Source organism: Aspergillus aculeatus, assembly GCF_001890905.1.
Source record: "Aspergillus aculeatus ATCC 16872 unplaced genomic scaffold ASPACscaffold_2, whole genome shotgun sequence".
NCBI lineage: Eukaryota > Fungi > Ascomycota > Eurotiomycetes > Eurotiales > Aspergillaceae > Aspergillus > Aspergillus aculeatus.
Genome location: NW_017962977.1, coordinates 2,568,315 through 2,583,858, shown reverse-complemented (window position 1 = coordinate 2,583,858; position 15,544 = coordinate 2,568,315). Strand labels below are relative to the sequence as shown.

The following is a 15,544-nucleotide window of genomic DNA, read 5'->3' as shown; positions in this document are numbered from 1 at the left end:
TGGCACTTCCGGCAGGGAGAAAACAACCTTGTCTCCATGTCAATAGGGTGTTTCGAACATACCTGACAATCAGGGGTATCGACAGCAGGTGCAGATGTCACATTAGCAATTTCATTTGCGGTCAACATGGCAATGATAAAAGCACTTGTTCATGCGCGACCCAAGGTGTTTGTTGTTGCGTGTTGATCCGCAACTAAGGACCAAGCCGAAATCTTGTCGGCGGCAATCTCACTGGCCTGGGTCTAGTCCTTCACAGGTGGGCTGTAGTTGCCGCCATCTGGGCATAACACACAAAGAGAATTTCTGCAGTACCAAACAGAGAATAAGAGTAGTGAGGGAGAAAGACCACAGAGCCGCATTAGCCCCTGCAGATAGGTGGATATACTGTACTTCGTACAGTACCTGAAGGTGGTAGTGGTGAGTGACCCCGGGTTTTCAGCTCGATGCATCGATCGAGGGTCGGGTGGAGGATCTGCCGATAAGCGCCACAATCGCTTCAAGGTGATTGGGTAGCACGCGTCACCGCCCTCTTCGGTGCCGGATAAGGTTATATTGGCTTTGTACTAGGTAGTTTAAGTACCTGGGTAGGTAGGTCTCTGCCTGAGGCAACGTCTTCGACCTACTCCGCTCCACTGTGGACTGCATCCCCACCAACAGTCCTGACACGTTCATAATATCATATGTACTGTACATCCAAAAGATCGCCCTTTTTGTTTGACAGATGATGCTTCAGGCTATATGGCTTGCCAAGAGCCCCTCATGAGGCTTGATTGAAGATGTCATTTTTGTTGTGAATCTTGTATACTTTATATATCTTCAACATAAGTATATCATAAATATTATCAAATGTCCTCCGCCATTGACAACGCCTCATTTTGTGGAAGACTAACCAGAGAAAACAAACCTCCCGGACCCACAACGCCGCATAACCCTTGAAAGATACAGTGAAGGTGAACAACAAACCGATATAAGATGGGCATCGAGCGCTGAAAGTGAGAGCCTGGAAATACTACATCCAGGGAGGGCAAGTTATCAGAAATTCAGTAATGGCTAGAAAAAGGTACCCAATCGATCATTGCGTCAGGAAGTCCTCAATCTCAAAGCTTACTCTTTTCAAGATTTTCTCCTCCATTTCCTTGGAGGACGACGCCGCCCGTCGCACAACGATCGTTCGCGCATCCTGCAGGCGGACCTCCACGGTATTGCCTCCGTAACGGTCCAGTTCCTCCTTTTCGCACTCCCGGATATAGACTGTGATGTCCGGCCCCACGCAGGCACGCCAGAGGGAGGCCATCCATTGCCAATGATCCAGTGGTGCATACGAGTCGCCTATCTGCACGGAGCATGCGAATGCGTCCGCAGTGGTCAGTTGATACCGAGGAACAAGGGCAACTGGTACCCGGTTGGTGTTGATTTCTGTCGGAGCCACCGACGGCGACCGGCTTTCCGCCGACGGTTCAGGTGAATTGATCTGCATTTCGGCAGTCTTCGGGACTATCGTTCGGGGTGACACGCCCGTGGGTTCCTTATTTTCGGATTTGGGCTCGGATGAGGCCCGCGCCGGCTTGACAAAGTTTGTGATCTTGTCGGAGATGCGGTGCCATTCGGAGATGATGTTGAGGTAGTCGACTGTCGCGTCTCCCATCTGGTCCGAGTCGGAGTAGCTCTTTCGGGGGTTGATATCAGGTCCGGTGAAAGTGTGGGTCTGATATCTACCTTCCTTCTGCAGGGTGTTGTTGAGATGGTCAACCATTGTCTTGACCAAAGCTGGATCCTGCCCATCCACCGCAATCACGGCTCCCCGCCGGGGTGCCGCGTTGCCGTGGTATGGGGGGGCGAGAGGAGGCGATATCTTAGCAAGGACCTTGATCTTATTGAGGAAGGGGATCGTCATGACCGTGGCTTCGAGGGTAGAACCGTCCCGTGCAAAAGGAGTCATCGGGGTCATAGCTCCCGGCTGAGAAGAAACAGTAGTGGTCTGCAGGGGAGGGAGTTTGAGGCTAGGGTCCGGGGGGGTAAAATCCTTAACATTTCGAACGGGTCTCTGAGGTGGCGTCAACTGCAGAAACCCTCTTGTATCAGAGACAGTCGAGTGAGGTGTGTAAGGAGAGACGGGATATGCAGAATCAGGGCTCCGGTCACGTTGAATGTTGTTTTTGAAAGAAACCTGGGGATTAAATCGGCGGCGCTTGCTATCCGGAGACCGGCTGCCACTCTCCTCAAAATGACGCTGACGAGGTGACTGTGACTCCCCGGTGGGAGCGATCCGGACCACACTTGGGGCTCGATCCATGTCTTTGGACCGAGCCTGGCTGCTGCGCACGGCGACAGTCTCGACCTGTGGAGAGACGCTATTGAACCCCGAGGTGCTGGGGGTAAAAGGCGGCGCGTCCGGTGATACGGGCGGGTTCATAACTCGGCCACCGCACCGGCTGCAGACTGTGGAGCCGGGCGGGTTATGGCTAATGCCAGAGCTGGCGTTACGGGAGTTCCCATCGCGGCCGTAGCGACGAGGCTGATATCTGTACTCCGGATACTGCTGCTGATGGCGGGCTTTCTCTTCCTAAACAATCAATCATGTTAACAAGGAATGTTCGGCCGACCCAAGATGGTAAATTCCACTGACCTCTGCTAGAGCCTTCCATGTGTCTTTGGTGTCCTGGGGCAGTTTTCTCCACTGCTCCCCGATGATCTTAGAGATTTCAGGATTGGCTAGCCCCGGATGTTGGGCCACGACTGATGCTTGCCAATGTTGACGATACAAGATAAATGCTACATTCACTTTGATCAGCTGGTCTGCACATGGAGGTACGATAGCGATAGCTATTCGTGCGCCTGAAGCTACATACCGTTCCTGGGTCTGGGGATCTTCGGATCTGGCTGACATAGGCAAAAGTTGGCCGCTGATTCTCTCGTGGTCGGAGCCACGGCTTTGACTGGGCTGGACGAGGATGAGCGCTCTGATACGGAAGACCGTTCGCGTAGAGGAGTCGACTTGGTGCCCAAAAAAGTCGGTGGTTTCGAGGCCTCTAGGGAAGGTACAGTTTTGTTCATGGCTATCTTGTGCCGATTGTGGGCCCTATGCGTATAGGTGAAGCTGTCAGCCCACCGGCGAGGCGCTACGAACGAAGCGACATCGCCATGGTGATGGCCCATCACAGGCATTTTCGAGTAACCGTCGTTCATGATCTTATGGTCAAGGAGACTACCGGTTGATGGAGGTAGCGTGGCCAAAGAAGGATCATATCGTAAAGCAGGGGGCTTGGGAAGAACTCGATCAAAAGCCATTTAAGAAAACGCCGTAGAAGCGGTGGCCGACGAGTATCTTTAGGTGAGCAAAGGAAGGGCGCGTGTAGTTGGTGATTGTGGTTCAGATGGACTGAAAGGACGGAACGACCGGTGAAAGAGAGCAGAAGGGGGGTGGGAAAGAATTATAGAGAATAGAATTCGGTATTCGCGACGAAAGAAAGGAATAGAGGCGAAGGGAAGTTTAAGCTGATGAAAGAAAGACATGCACATATCAATCAATCAAGAAAAAGGGCTGAGTAGGCTAGAAACGAATGACTTTGCCTCGTGGTTGGGGAAGTTGCTGCTGGGCTGGCGACACACTCAGTATTCACAAATTCACAAATTGTAGTGGAAATAATAATAATCAGGAGGATAATAATAATGACAAGCCTGACCGAAAGAATAATAATAAAGACGATAGTAAATAATAATGAAAATAATGAGGACGATGAGAATAATACCAATAACGGTGGGCAAGGGACTTGTGTTTCTTCTTTTGTTTTCCCTGAGCGTCAAGGATAGGGTTGGTTTGCCTTTGCGTTTCTTTATTGTGGAAGCCTCTTCGACTTATTTTCTTTCTCTTTCTTTCTCTCGTCCGAATTTCAATCATGGAGGGAGAGAACTTTAGACAATGAATGATAGGACGTTCCTATTCAAACCAAACTTACCAAAAGGGAGGGCGCCGGGGAAGAAAGCCGGAGGGGATTTGGCTTTCTGAAGTGCTTTGTTATAAGAGCCGACTATCTTTGGACCCGGTGCCTTAACTTTTCTTCCCTCCCCTACTACGTACGTCTTAGGTCTTAGTCTACATGAAATCACCTAATTCTGGAACCGGGGTTCCTTTGTCTGTCTTTGCCAGGATACGCCGAATAGCCCGGCCTTAGTTGGAAATCTCCACCACACAAGATAGTTTGTTTCTTCGCGAGATCCAAATGGAACCCCAAACCTCATCAAGTGGGATGCAGGTTGCCATGATACAATAGAATAGAAAGAGCACCGCAATGGGTAGTCCGTGGGCTGCCGGAAGATTGACATCATAAACAGATTATATTGGATTATTGAGAAGGTAAGAGAAGAATTGTTACTAGGTGGAGTGGTAACAAAGGAGATCGATGGGATGGGATAATGACGGTATTGACTATCAACAGGGGGAGGGAGGGACGAGGATGATTGAGTCATCCAAGTCACCTACAAGCAAACAGAACCATGTCAGACTAACTCGAACCAGAAAGGTCCAGTGATGACCTACTTACCAACTTCCTAATCATCTATGATGAAGGTGATATTTAGAGAAGAGGCCGATAGTTACAGGACGGGATGGGATGGATGGAAGGGTATTGTTCGCAATGTTTCCTTTGTTCTCGGGGAGTCCGCATGCGGTAGGCGGCTGCCATCCGAGGCCAATCACATCCATATCCACGCCCTCCCTCCCCACCGCCAATGTGACACCCGAACTTTAGTGCTAATCAGGTCTACTGAGCGTCGAACTACGGTAAGTTACTCTTGGGGTTTGATTGCCCCCTTCAAACAAGTGTACAGTACCTTTCCTTCCAGTCTCACTGGACCTTGTCGGGGTCAACTACTCCGTACTGACCCGTACTCCTGACAATGGAGTAGCAATCAGAACATAATCCCTGAGGTATAGTGTGGTTAGTAGGTATGCACTAGATACAGTACTTTCGAAACAAGATATCATCAGAGTCCTGTCTCCATTTACACATGGACCTAGCGTCATACATATGAGTAGTCTTGTACTGTACTTCCATTCCAGGTTACAACTACTGTATCTACGGAGTACGCGCAAAAGCCAGATCTAGACCGTTCGTAAAGCCCCCCCTCCTAGATCGCTTTTCCCCAGGTACCGGTACCTGGGCCTCGGGGCTAAGCAGCTATAGAAAGCTACCCAGTGACAGGCCAAGCGGAACTAGCGGTCTCTCATCCGGGCTCAGCTCTCTGCCTATTTTACCCCCATAGGAAACAGACCACGACAGGTAGTTCATTTGCTTGAGCTACGAAGTTCATCAGCTAGTGACTGATCGTCCCGAGACTGTCTGACAGCCGCTCGCACCCCCTCTTTTTGATTCAAACAAAGGAGCAGAGCCAGCAAAGATCATAAGTAACTTTGAACTCTCAAATGTATTGCCCGTACGTACTGTACCTCTTAAACGAGACGAACCACACCAATGATAGTTCACTTCCCCCTGTGCTTTCCAAACCCACTCCTCTGCTCCTCCTCCTCCTCCTCCTCCTCCTCCTCCTCCTCCTCCTCCTCCTCCTCCTCCCCCTACCCAACCACATTCCCCTGCGGTTCCCCTCCAGAACCATGTTCAGCTTATCTTCTTTCCACAAAGAATACTACCTACATAGTACTCGCTGAAGTCACTTTTCATCTTGCATCATTCTTGATCAGCTTGGATCCAGACTCCTTCCAGGCCTTCGGGGAGGATATTGGTTCATTGATACGTTGAGGTTGCAGGACCCAGTCAGTTCCTTTCTCCGAGTCGGTGCTGATTCAGGTTATCGCATGCCGCACCCACCACCCCTGGCACACCTCCCCATTATTTTCCAAGTCACGTTAACAATCACGTTACAACAATCCTCCACCCGACTAAAGCGGACGTCATGGAGACTCTCTGCTGCTTTTCTTCCCGGTCTCTCAATGAGACATACCACCTTGCCAATCCCTGATTCAGATCTAAAGCCGTGCCTGAGACCTCTGAACCCTGTCAGAACTCGGTTCAGCTGCTATCTCAACCCAGATGCTAGTGATGTTATCCGGTATCTTCCACTGGTGACGCCACAAGACTCAAGTGGTCTCACTCCAGCATCGCCTGAACTGCGATCGTGTGCAGGCCCGACGATAGAGCTGAGCCCAAGACCTCTTGGTCGCCTGTTCCGTCAGCGTTTGATAGTTTCGGGAACAGGCCAGTGTTTACCAGTCATCCTCTACAGGTCATCGCTCCCTGCAGGGCGAATTACGATTAAGTGGCATTGGCCAGGATCCCATCAAAGGAAAGTTGAAACATTTCTTTGTGTGTCTTGCTCTTTTTTTTTTCTCTTCTCTGTCTGTCTTTTTTTTTCATTTGTGTCTGGTGGGTTTCTTTCCTTTTTGTTCGTGTAAAGAACCTTACCGGAGCCACATCTCCTGGATTCCGTGAAAGACTTCCATGCCCAAAAGTCGGTGCGCGGACGGTCCCAAATGCATCTCGTTCCTGAAGGGAAATTGGTCAGCCTTTCCAGTCGAGTCATGAGTGCCAAGGATGATGCCTTGTTCTTACCAAAACAAAAACTTCTCCGGACGGTCACACTTCTTCGTCTCTGATGTCACCACCCATTGCTGGCTGCTCTGGACGCATGCGTCTTCTACGTTTTCCCAGCCAGGGTCTTCGTTCTTGCCCAACCCATTGGTCTCCTCAATCCCAGCAACGAAGAGCTGCCAGTCGCGGATCTGGTCGGCAAGGAAAGCATTCGTATCGAACAGATAGATCGTGCCATTGCCCCAGCCATCCGCTCTTTGTCGCAGATGTTGGTTCCAATAGTCGGACATGCTAATGGCGTCTTTCTGTTTCGCCTGGTGTTGTTCGGCCTGGACCCGGAATGCAGGCAAGAAGGTCACATCCGGGGCCAAGGTCAGGATAAGTTTCAAATCGTTGTGGCCCCAGAGCTCCGCCAGCAGATTTAGCTGATCCATGATCACGTCCAGCGTATTGTCGATCGATTGGGTCGCTTCTTTGTATGTCTTGCCAACAACATTCCACAGGTCCCACACGCCAAAGGAAAGGATGACAATGGTCCGGTTTTGACGGGTGCCGATCGCTTCTGAGCTCATCGCCTGCATAACTTCTGTCTCGGCTGCCAACCAATTGCTGACCTGGGTCTTTAGGTCAGCCAGGGGAGACTTGTATAGGTTGAGTAAAGAGCCCGATAGCTGTGAGTTATCCACGACCGAGCCGAAGTAATTTCCACTGTAAGACTTGGCGGTCTCGGCCAAGTTCTCGTGGTGACATGAAAACTGCCAGTGAAGGGATGATTAGCCTGTCATACCTAGTGGGATGGGATCTGATATCATAGCACTGCACTTACCGAGGAGCACAGCCATTCGGTCCAAACGGACCCTTGGATCTCAGCGGCATTATTGTCGCTCCAAGAATCCCCAAAGACAACTAGACGGCGGTCAAATGATGCTGCCGGGCGAAGCTTGTTGGTCGATGGCTCAGCGGCCACGACCCGGCGATAATAGTGCTGAGAGGCGAGGAACGAGGCAGAGAGCAGGATGCTGCATATCGCCAAGGCGCAGACGGCGTGGAACTTGCTAAAGAGGCGCATGAGTACGGGACATCAAGGGCCGCGAACAAAGGACGGCGGCGAGTTTGCGACAAAGGTGGTGAAGGCTGGCGCGCGGAGAAGCCGATAGACACTCGAAGCGACCGGCCAATGTCTTTGTTGCGTTGCAGGCGTGTTCCAGCCGACAAGGAGAGCTTGCGCCGCTTTTTGAGTTTCAAAGGAAGTTGATCAAGTTTCTTGTCTTAAGCAAGAAAAACGAAGAATACGAGGAAGACCTAGTATGGCAGAGTAGAGAAGAATGACGAGAAAGAGGAAGAGAAAGAGGAAGAGGAAAGTGGTAAACTAGTCAGGTCTGTAGGAGATCGACCTGCTGCGCCAACAACCAGCCAGCAGGGACTTTTTCCTGCTTTTCCCCCCTAATTTAACAAGATGGGAGGGGGACCCGACAAAAGACAACGACGTCGTCTTCCGGTGGTACCGCAGACGATAAGTTAGCGTGGCGATAGACAGCGAGCGAACCCGGATAAAGTGGAGACGTAAGACTGGAGAACGATTTTCTGTGAGGGTTTGAACGAGTACGATAATTTTGGGTGTGGAGGGGGGAAGAGGGATAATGGGGGACAGGGGAGAGTAAAAAAGCGTAGGATTGAAAGGGAGAGAAGAGAGTCAAAAGGTGACAGAGAAGAAGTGTTTCTTCGCCCCCAGAGTTCAAGGGATTGATTACGAGTATACTACTCTAGTTCTTCAGAAACTCAGGAGAGTTCCAAAACGGAGACCACGATGACAACCATAGTCTACTATTATCTATCAGCATCATTACTGCGGCCGCCTCATGGCCGCAATAAGGCTGTCAAATCATCTTCCAGTGGCCGCGCGGCGGGCTTCGGAACGGTAACCAGTCGCGTGCTCCGGGCTTCTTTTTGCTTGGCCGATTTGGAGGGGGTTGCGTCAGTGGTTCGAGTAAAAAGTCGCTAACTTACTCCAACGGGATCCTCTACCCATATTAAAGGAAATCATGAAATTCTACACATATTTTATGCCGTCCATTCTCATACGTACAATGTAGGCTATGCAGTTAGTAAGTAGGTCTAGCCAGATAAACAAAACCTGGGGACAGATCTTCGAATCAGTGATTACTCAGTATGTTAAACAGGGGTCTTTCCTGTTCCTTTCGAGGTCGGTACATTCAAGTTCTTTGTGTCCACTACTGAATCGTGCCCGTTGATATTTCATCCATACCTATCGATCGATCTACCGAATCAATTCTTAATCTATCTATCTATGTGTCAACGTGCGTGCGAGCGGACTGCATAACCCCGACCGCTAACTATCTCTAAACAGTCAATCTTGACCGAAAACCCCGATGACGAATTTCGCCATGGGAAGGGAAATTGGGGCGATTGATTTGGTCCACCAACGACTGTACTTTACTACTGTACAGTATGTAGTAGAGTAGGTACTCTACTTGCACGGACGGGCACGAGACCTACTGGGTGGAATTCAATGCGGCCGTATTATTCTGGTTGAATCTCAAATACGTAGGGAGTGGGATTAGATTGATTGGCAGGCATGGAAAGTCCTCCTGAAAGTGGCTTGATTTGTGCCGTTGCTTGGTAGAGTGAAGGCGGATGACCCGCATGATCATTCATTGATGGGAGGGTGGGTGGTTTGACACCGTGTGCGACGACAATGGGTATGGGCGTTTGCTGCTGGCTACATCGATTGTGTGTGTTTGTGTGTGTGTTTGTATGCGTTCGGCATGGACGCAATGCATGTCAGATTGCGCATTATTGCCTATGTCTGAAACTGACAAAGATTTGTAGAATTGTATTGCATGGGCAGAGGGTAAGATAGTGGGGATGTAATCGCTGGAGTACTTTGTTAGTCGCTGGGTAGGATCTTCATTGGTGCTGGGCGTGCGACTCGGTTGAATGAAAGCAGCTGCTGGCGAACGAGGCCTGGTTAAGCGCCTGGTTGGTGCCTGACTGCATATGCGCCTGAGTTTGTGGATGTCGAAAGACACGTGTAAGTGCCTGCAACTTCAGGCAGAAGCAGAAATCAGGTGCCGTCGGCTGACATAAGAGCCCTACCGAGAGCGCTAGCACGCAACAGGCTAGTGACATTAGTCATCCGCCCACACAGGGAAATCTCGCTACACCACCAAAAAAATCCCACGAAGAACGAATCCCCGACGACCTGAACCTCATCGACCTGTCGACAAACCCGCGCCCTCCGTCTTGACCGCGCAGCCCCGTCAAGATGAAGCTCAACATCTCCTACCCGGCCAATGGGTCTCAGAAGATCATCGAGATCGACGATGAGCGCAAGCTCCGTCCCTTCATGGAGAAGCGCATGGGAACCGAAGTCAGCATTACCCTCTCCTCCCCTGTTTGAAAAATGGACGCGCTCGGAAAACCACACACATCGAAAGAAGAACACACAGAACCTTCAGAAATACATCTGCACACGATTACACACGACGGGGAAATGGATGAACAGAATGGCTGATTGGGATGAATTTTGCAATTACAGGTCCCCGGCGACTCCCTCGGTGACGAATTCAAGGGTTACCTCCTCAAGATCACCGGTGGTAACGACAAGCAAGGTACGATTTCGGAACGCCACTTTCCTTTCGTCTTTCATCTGCTGCGCCGGTTGAGGAGGTTATGGGGAGAGCGGGGAAGCATTCGGGTAGTGAAGGATGCGCGCAGCAGACTGAAACGACATGTGTTCGCATATCGAGACATGCAGGCTAACTTGACATGACTAGGTTTCCCCATGAAGCAGGGTGGTATGTACCGACCAATCATGAACGCCCAGCCACACGACAAACCAGACAGAAAACTTACCGATTTCGCCTCTTGAACAGTTCTCCTTCCTACCCGTACCCGTCTCCTCCTCGCTGAGGGCCACAGCTGCTACCGCCCCCGCCGCACCGGTGAGCGCAAGCGCAAGAGTGTCCGTGGTGGTATGTTCTACAGATCCGAGTTTCCTGAGAAGATTGGACGAGTCAGGGTTTTGACACGCAATGTTTCTTTTCCACAGCCATCACCGGTCAGGATCTCGCCGTCCTTGCCCTGAGCATCGTCAAGCAGGGTGAGGGTGAGCTCCCCGGTCTCACCGACACCGTTGTCCCCAAGCGCCTCGGCCCCAAGCGTGCCACCAAGATCCGTCGTTTCTTCGGTCTCGACAAGAAGGATGATGTCCGCAAGTTCGTCATCCGCCGTACCGTCACCCGTGAGGGCAAGGCCGACTACACCAAGGCCCCCAAGATCCAGCGTCTGGTCACTCCCCAGCGTCTCCAGCGCAAGCGCCAAAGGGTTGCCCTCAAGCGCCGCCGCGCTGAGGCTGCTCGCGAGGCTGCGTAAGTTTTTCCCCATCCTGCCGACTGTCTCAGGTCATTCGGATCATGATCAGTTCTAACAACCTACCCAATAGTAACGACTACGCCAAGCTCCTTGCCAGCCGTGTCCACGAGGAGAAGGCCAAGCGTGACGAGCTCCGCAAGCGCAGAGCCTCTTCGATGAGAAAGTAAATATTTTTCGTCCACGGGGAATAATGGTCGGGTCTGTGTCGTCTCTGTTCTAGTGCATGTTAGAGACTTGCAGCGTGGGAAGAGAGTTTAGGAAAGGAAATCTCAGCAACGGGAAGGGGGTTTCCTTCCCTCTTCTTTCATTCCCTCTCTTTCTCGCGTCCTATCTTGCACTTCCCGTAGCAGGGCAACGAACGTAGTCCACGACTTCCTTGACGGAAGGAAAATTAGAGAGTTGAGAAAAGGTTGGGGGACGGAGGAGATTATGGGCGTCTGCGGGACCAAGACTTTTGGCGTGCCACTTTATTTGTTTTATCCAAAAAATGGAAATGCAATATCCCAAACCTTTCTAACGGGCATGAAAAGCAAAAAATGTTAAAATGTGTTCCCTTTTTTTTTCTAACCATCTTTCTCATCTTCGTCTTCTACATGGAGAATCTCGAAGTACCTCGCCCCTTGTGTGGTACAGGTAAGGGTGGAATTCCGTGGCTCAAACATCATTCTCGCCCTGAGGATCGAACATCTACCTGTACTACGATTCGGCTTACTTCTGCCGTGAATGAACTTGCAAGTGTCTTCTACCCCAAGAGTCCAAGCTTTATCTTCCCACGTACACATAGGTAGATGTAGCACCCTCGCCTGTACAGTACCTAAATAGACAGGGCTAAACACCACTCACTCCAAATGACATTATACCATATAACTCCAAATCCAGCCACTTCAAAATTCCATACTCACCCCTTGTACACAAAGTGATAAATGCAGTGCAGTATAAGGTCATGTAGTGTAGTGTAGTAATGTGTGGTGGTCTCCACCTCACGATCCAATTCCCAACCAAACCCGTCCCACAATCAGAAAACCCGCCGCCCACTTGCGGAGAGGTCAGCACACACTGAGGACCGGACCTTTAACCTAACCCCCTTTTAAGCCCTTATCAATCAGTCTGGGCCCCAAGTGGTCGGTGCCGCGGCCTAAAGTTTGCTTCCTTTATGCCTGAGTTCTATGGTGTCACCACAACTAAGGCACTCCTTATACAATCAACCTACTATCCACTATGGCTACCTACCTAGCATCAGTCGATTCGGTCAATACGAATAATTCCCAGGTCAATGGTACCTACTGAGTCTGTCCCAAAACCCCATAGGCCCGATCGCAAAACATGGATTAAGCTGACTTGCTTTCCTACTGATACTCCGTAGCTGACGTGGGATGTTCTACTCTATATCATATCTATCCTTATGGAGTTGACCTGGTCTGTAGGACTCGTTCAATGTGAGGGACTCACTAATAAAGGGGAGGGGTCGGTGTATATGTAGAGGGTTTGAATGCATTACTTTAATGTTGTATAGCGGGATCGGAAGTTGGAGATAGAAAGGAGGGAGAGAAACTGAAGACAGTGCATTAGTGTCTGGATACCAAGAGGCGCCCTTACGTTAGCACTTGGAGAATACAACCACGGAATAAACTATAAATAGATATATTGAGCTACTTATGGTCCATTGTGAGCGAAAGACGACGAGGTCAGGAGTTCGGGGCAAGGGCAGGGAAGGAAGTCACCTTCCCTATGAGGAAGGTACTTTCGGCGACATTGGCACTACCTACCATCTTTAACTATATCCGACGGCTAGATCGATCATTTCAACATGTAGTCTGCGAAACATGAAAATGGAAGCTATACCTTTAGTAGTGCTTGCGAATGTGTGCATCTTGGTAAATGCGGAATACTGTATCCGGGAATCATCCTGCGATAAGCATTGTACGTATATATATGCAGAGGGAGTGGGTGGACATCTTCTCGGTTGATCAATCTCGATACTGTGCTTTCTTCCTGTGGTACCTAGTATACTCAAGGCGAATTAATCATCATAATTGAAGTTCGTGCTCCAAAAATCAAGAAAACATCTCTTGACGGTTGCCTCAATCCTGACCGCACTTCAGATGGCGCATAATCTGCAAGAGCACCTTGCTCCGGATGTTGGAGTACTATCCTATGTAGATGATTCACATACGATCTATGGAAACGAACAATACAGGATACCTTCGAGTCTACACCGTGAAACATCAAGCACAACCTCAAGAATCTCTATCAAATCCATTTCATATTTCATTCCGCTCATAAAAGGGTACTTGGTGGTCGAAGTTCAAACTAAGACCGTAATAGTGCAAAACTCCAAGGGGGTTATAGATATATGTACATATGCTTTAATTGGAGTTGATAAACAAAGCCAAAACAGGCAAAGAAAGAAAAAGACAGCCTTGACTTTTCCCCCTTGTCTCTCTTAATCCATTTCCGTCCATCGCGTCCAATGCTCACTGCCTCATGTGTTTCATGCAATCCTCATAATCTAGAGATGCTGCGTTTAATGGGAAAAAAGTAGAAGAAAAAACGAAGCCGCAAGGAGGGACTATTGCATCCCGTTCGAGCCCAGAGTATCATAAGTTAAAACATTCCAGCGTCCTTCGATATTCATGAAAGAACCTGATCATACTCAGAATGGAGGGTAAATCACCAACGCAGCACCGTGCGACTCCCACCCTCGTACTGTCGAAAACCATGAATGCATTAAGCGACGGCGTGGGAGAACAAGAAGCTGACGGATTCACCGTTGTGGGTACGTCTGCAGGCTTCGGCAAGGGTAGGGCTGATATCGATGGTCTCGATCTTATCGCACTGCTCCTTCTTCTCGGCGTGAGGGACGGTGTTGGTCACAACGACACGGCTGAGGCAGCTCTTGTTGATGTTTTCGGTGGCCTTGCCGGAGAGGATACCGTGGACAACAATGGCGTTCACCTCCTTGGCACCGTGCTGCATGACGGTGTCGGCAGCCTTGACGAGGGTACCGCAGGTATCGGCCATATCGTCAACAATAATAGCAATCTTGTCCTTCACGTTGCCGACGAGAACCATGCGCGAGACCTCGTTAGGGCGGGGACGCTCCTTGTGGATCAGGGCGAATTGCAGATCCAGGCGGTCGGCGATGGCAGTGGCACTGTTCTGCAATTAGCACGTGCGCCCTTGAAAACAAGATCGAGTGTGTCGGTTGCTTACCGCTTGGCACCACCGGCATCAGGACTAACAATGACACAGTTGGTCACATCCAGATGTTCCCGGATCCACTTCAACATGCTAGGCTCGGCATACAGGTTGTCGACGGGAACGTTAAAAAAGCCCTGGATCTGACTGGCATGCAAGTCCATGGTGATGACATGGTTGCAGCCGGCAGTCTGAAGCATGTTGGCCATGAGCTTCGCGGTGATCGGCGCACGGCTCTTATCTTTCTTATCTTGACGCGCATAGGGAAAGTTAGGAATGACGGCTGTGATACGTCTGGCGGAGGCGGTTTTGCAAGCGTTGATCATGATAAGCAATTCCATCAGGCCGTCGTTAATATCGTTCGGGCGCGTCGACTGGAGAATGAAGACTGCAAACCAGAGTTCATGTTAGCGGCGAGCACTTCTCTTCCCACCAAGCAGGGAGAAAATAAGCAGAGGAGGGAAGACAATACCATCCTCATCTCGTACACTTTCACCGATCGTGACGCTGGTTTCCTGGTTGGAGTATTGTAGGACCATGATCTTGGTCAGTTCAATGCCAAGCCTGCCGGTCAAAGCAACTTGTTAGCCCATGATATGCAGTAGGACCAAACCAAGGCTCCTTCTATAGCGCATACCGAGCGGCCACGAGATTTGCAAGCTCGGGGTGACTGTTACCAGTCAGAAGCTTGATTGAGTTGGTTGCCATTCTGAGTCGCGAGGTGAAGGTTCTGGGGAATTGCGTGGACGGATAGAATGATAATGGAAGGGAGCCGGTGAGCAGGAAGTTCTCAAATGTGATGGAGAATTGGACAACGTCAATAGTCAAAATAGCATGCCCAGAAGAGACGACAGGCGCATACACCGGAAACCAGAAAAGCGACTGAAGAAGTCAAAGTTGAGATCGAATGCCCCGCCGGCGGGTGACTTTTTCGCCCAGCAGAAAAAAATGCCATCCCGTGACCCCGGACCCACTTCCCCTTACCGCCTCCAGACTCCCGGATTGGGGCAAGGATGAGTAATCGAGAAATCGTCAGTCGAGTATACAAGTAACTGTCTATGAGTCGGGGATGGAGGAGTATAACAGAACTACAATCGTGTTGATTTGTAACCATGGCTGATGGGGAGAAAGTACATAATATGAGAGAATCTTTCAACACAGAAACTGAAGGCAACAAATTGTCAAAGTAAAGAAAGGATTAAACAGGGCAGGTTTGGACCAATCTAGTAACCGTGACAGCCGTCTGACCTGCACTTCAGGCGAATTGTCATAGAAACCCCAGTCCTGGCCATGCCCCTGCAAAGAAAACAAGCCCATCAGCCCAGCATTGTACAAACTAATTCAGGAGAAAGAAAGCACGAAAACGCCATCATATGCTTCAGCATTAAGGGGACGGAAAAGCATGT

General features: G+C 50.1%; 4 protein-coding genes across 4 annotated transcripts; 1 reads left to right on the top strand and 3 right to left on the bottom strand.

The window, feature by feature from the left end:
• Nucleotides 1–1,072: 1,072 nt before the first annotated feature.
• ASPACDRAFT_22629 (putative HMG box transcriptional regulator) lies at nucleotides 1,073–3,288 on the bottom strand (the record flags this gene model as incomplete). The annotated part of the gene is made up of 3 exons (XM_020199136.1): nucleotides 1,073–2,563; nucleotides 2,627–2,772; nucleotides 2,850–3,288. 3 exons carry the CDS (start codon nucleotides 3,286–3,288, stop codon nucleotides 1,073–1,075), a joined length of 2,076 nt encoding a protein of 691 aa, XP_020060486.1.
• Nucleotides 3,289–6,415: 3,127 nt separating this feature from the next.
• On the bottom strand, nucleotides 6,416–7,614 carry ASPACDRAFT_57477 (uncharacterized protein; the record flags this gene model as incomplete). Its single annotated transcript, XM_020203251.1, has 3 exons — nucleotides 6,416–6,500; nucleotides 6,567–7,300; nucleotides 7,372–7,614. The coding sequence occupies 3 exons, from the start codon at nucleotides 7,612–7,614 to the stop codon at nucleotides 6,416–6,418; spliced, it is 1,062 nt and encodes a 353-aa protein (XP_020060485.1).
• A 2,217-nt stretch (nucleotides 7,615–9,831) lies between these two features.
• On the top strand, nucleotides 9,832–11,107 carry ASPACDRAFT_57476 (40S ribosomal protein eS6; the record flags this gene model as incomplete). The annotated part of the gene is made up of 6 exons (XM_020203250.1): nucleotides 9,832–9,936; nucleotides 10,105–10,177; nucleotides 10,343–10,363; nucleotides 10,442–10,540; nucleotides 10,618–10,936; nucleotides 11,011–11,107. The coding sequence occupies 6 exons, from the start codon at nucleotides 9,832–9,834 to the stop codon at nucleotides 11,105–11,107; spliced, it is 714 nt and encodes a 237-aa protein (XP_020060484.1).
• Nucleotides 11,108–13,221: 2,114 nt separating this feature from the next.
• Nucleotides 13,222–14,963, bottom strand: ASPACDRAFT_75629 (ribose-phosphate diphosphokinase). Its single transcript, XM_020204501.1, has 4 exons — nucleotides 14,776–14,963; nucleotides 14,611–14,702; nucleotides 14,154–14,526; nucleotides 13,222–14,094 (listed from the first exon to the last, which is right to left on the bottom strand). The coding sequence occupies exons 1-4, from the start codon at nucleotides 14,844–14,846 to the stop codon at nucleotides 13,668–13,670; spliced, it is 963 nt and encodes a 320-aa protein (XP_020060483.1). The 5' UTR covers nucleotides 14,847–14,963; the 3' UTR covers nucleotides 13,222–13,667.
• Between the last annotated feature and the right edge of the window lie 581 nt (nucleotides 14,964–15,544).

Bases quoted from the DNA above. Each gene is read 5' to 3' on its own strand.
- ASPACDRAFT_75629 (XM_020204501.1), bottom strand. From the start codon at position 14,846: ATGGCAACCAACTCAATCAAGCTTCTGACTGGTAACAGTCACCCCGAG. The intron at 14,527-14,610 runs GTATTGTCTTCC...TCTGGTTTGCAG, and splicing joins AAGTGTACGAGATGAGGATG to TCTTCATTCTCCAGTCGACG. The intron at 14,095-14,153 runs GTAAGCAACCGA...ATTGCAGAACAG, and splicing joins GATGCCGGTGGTGCCAAGCG to TGCCACTGCCATCGCCGACC.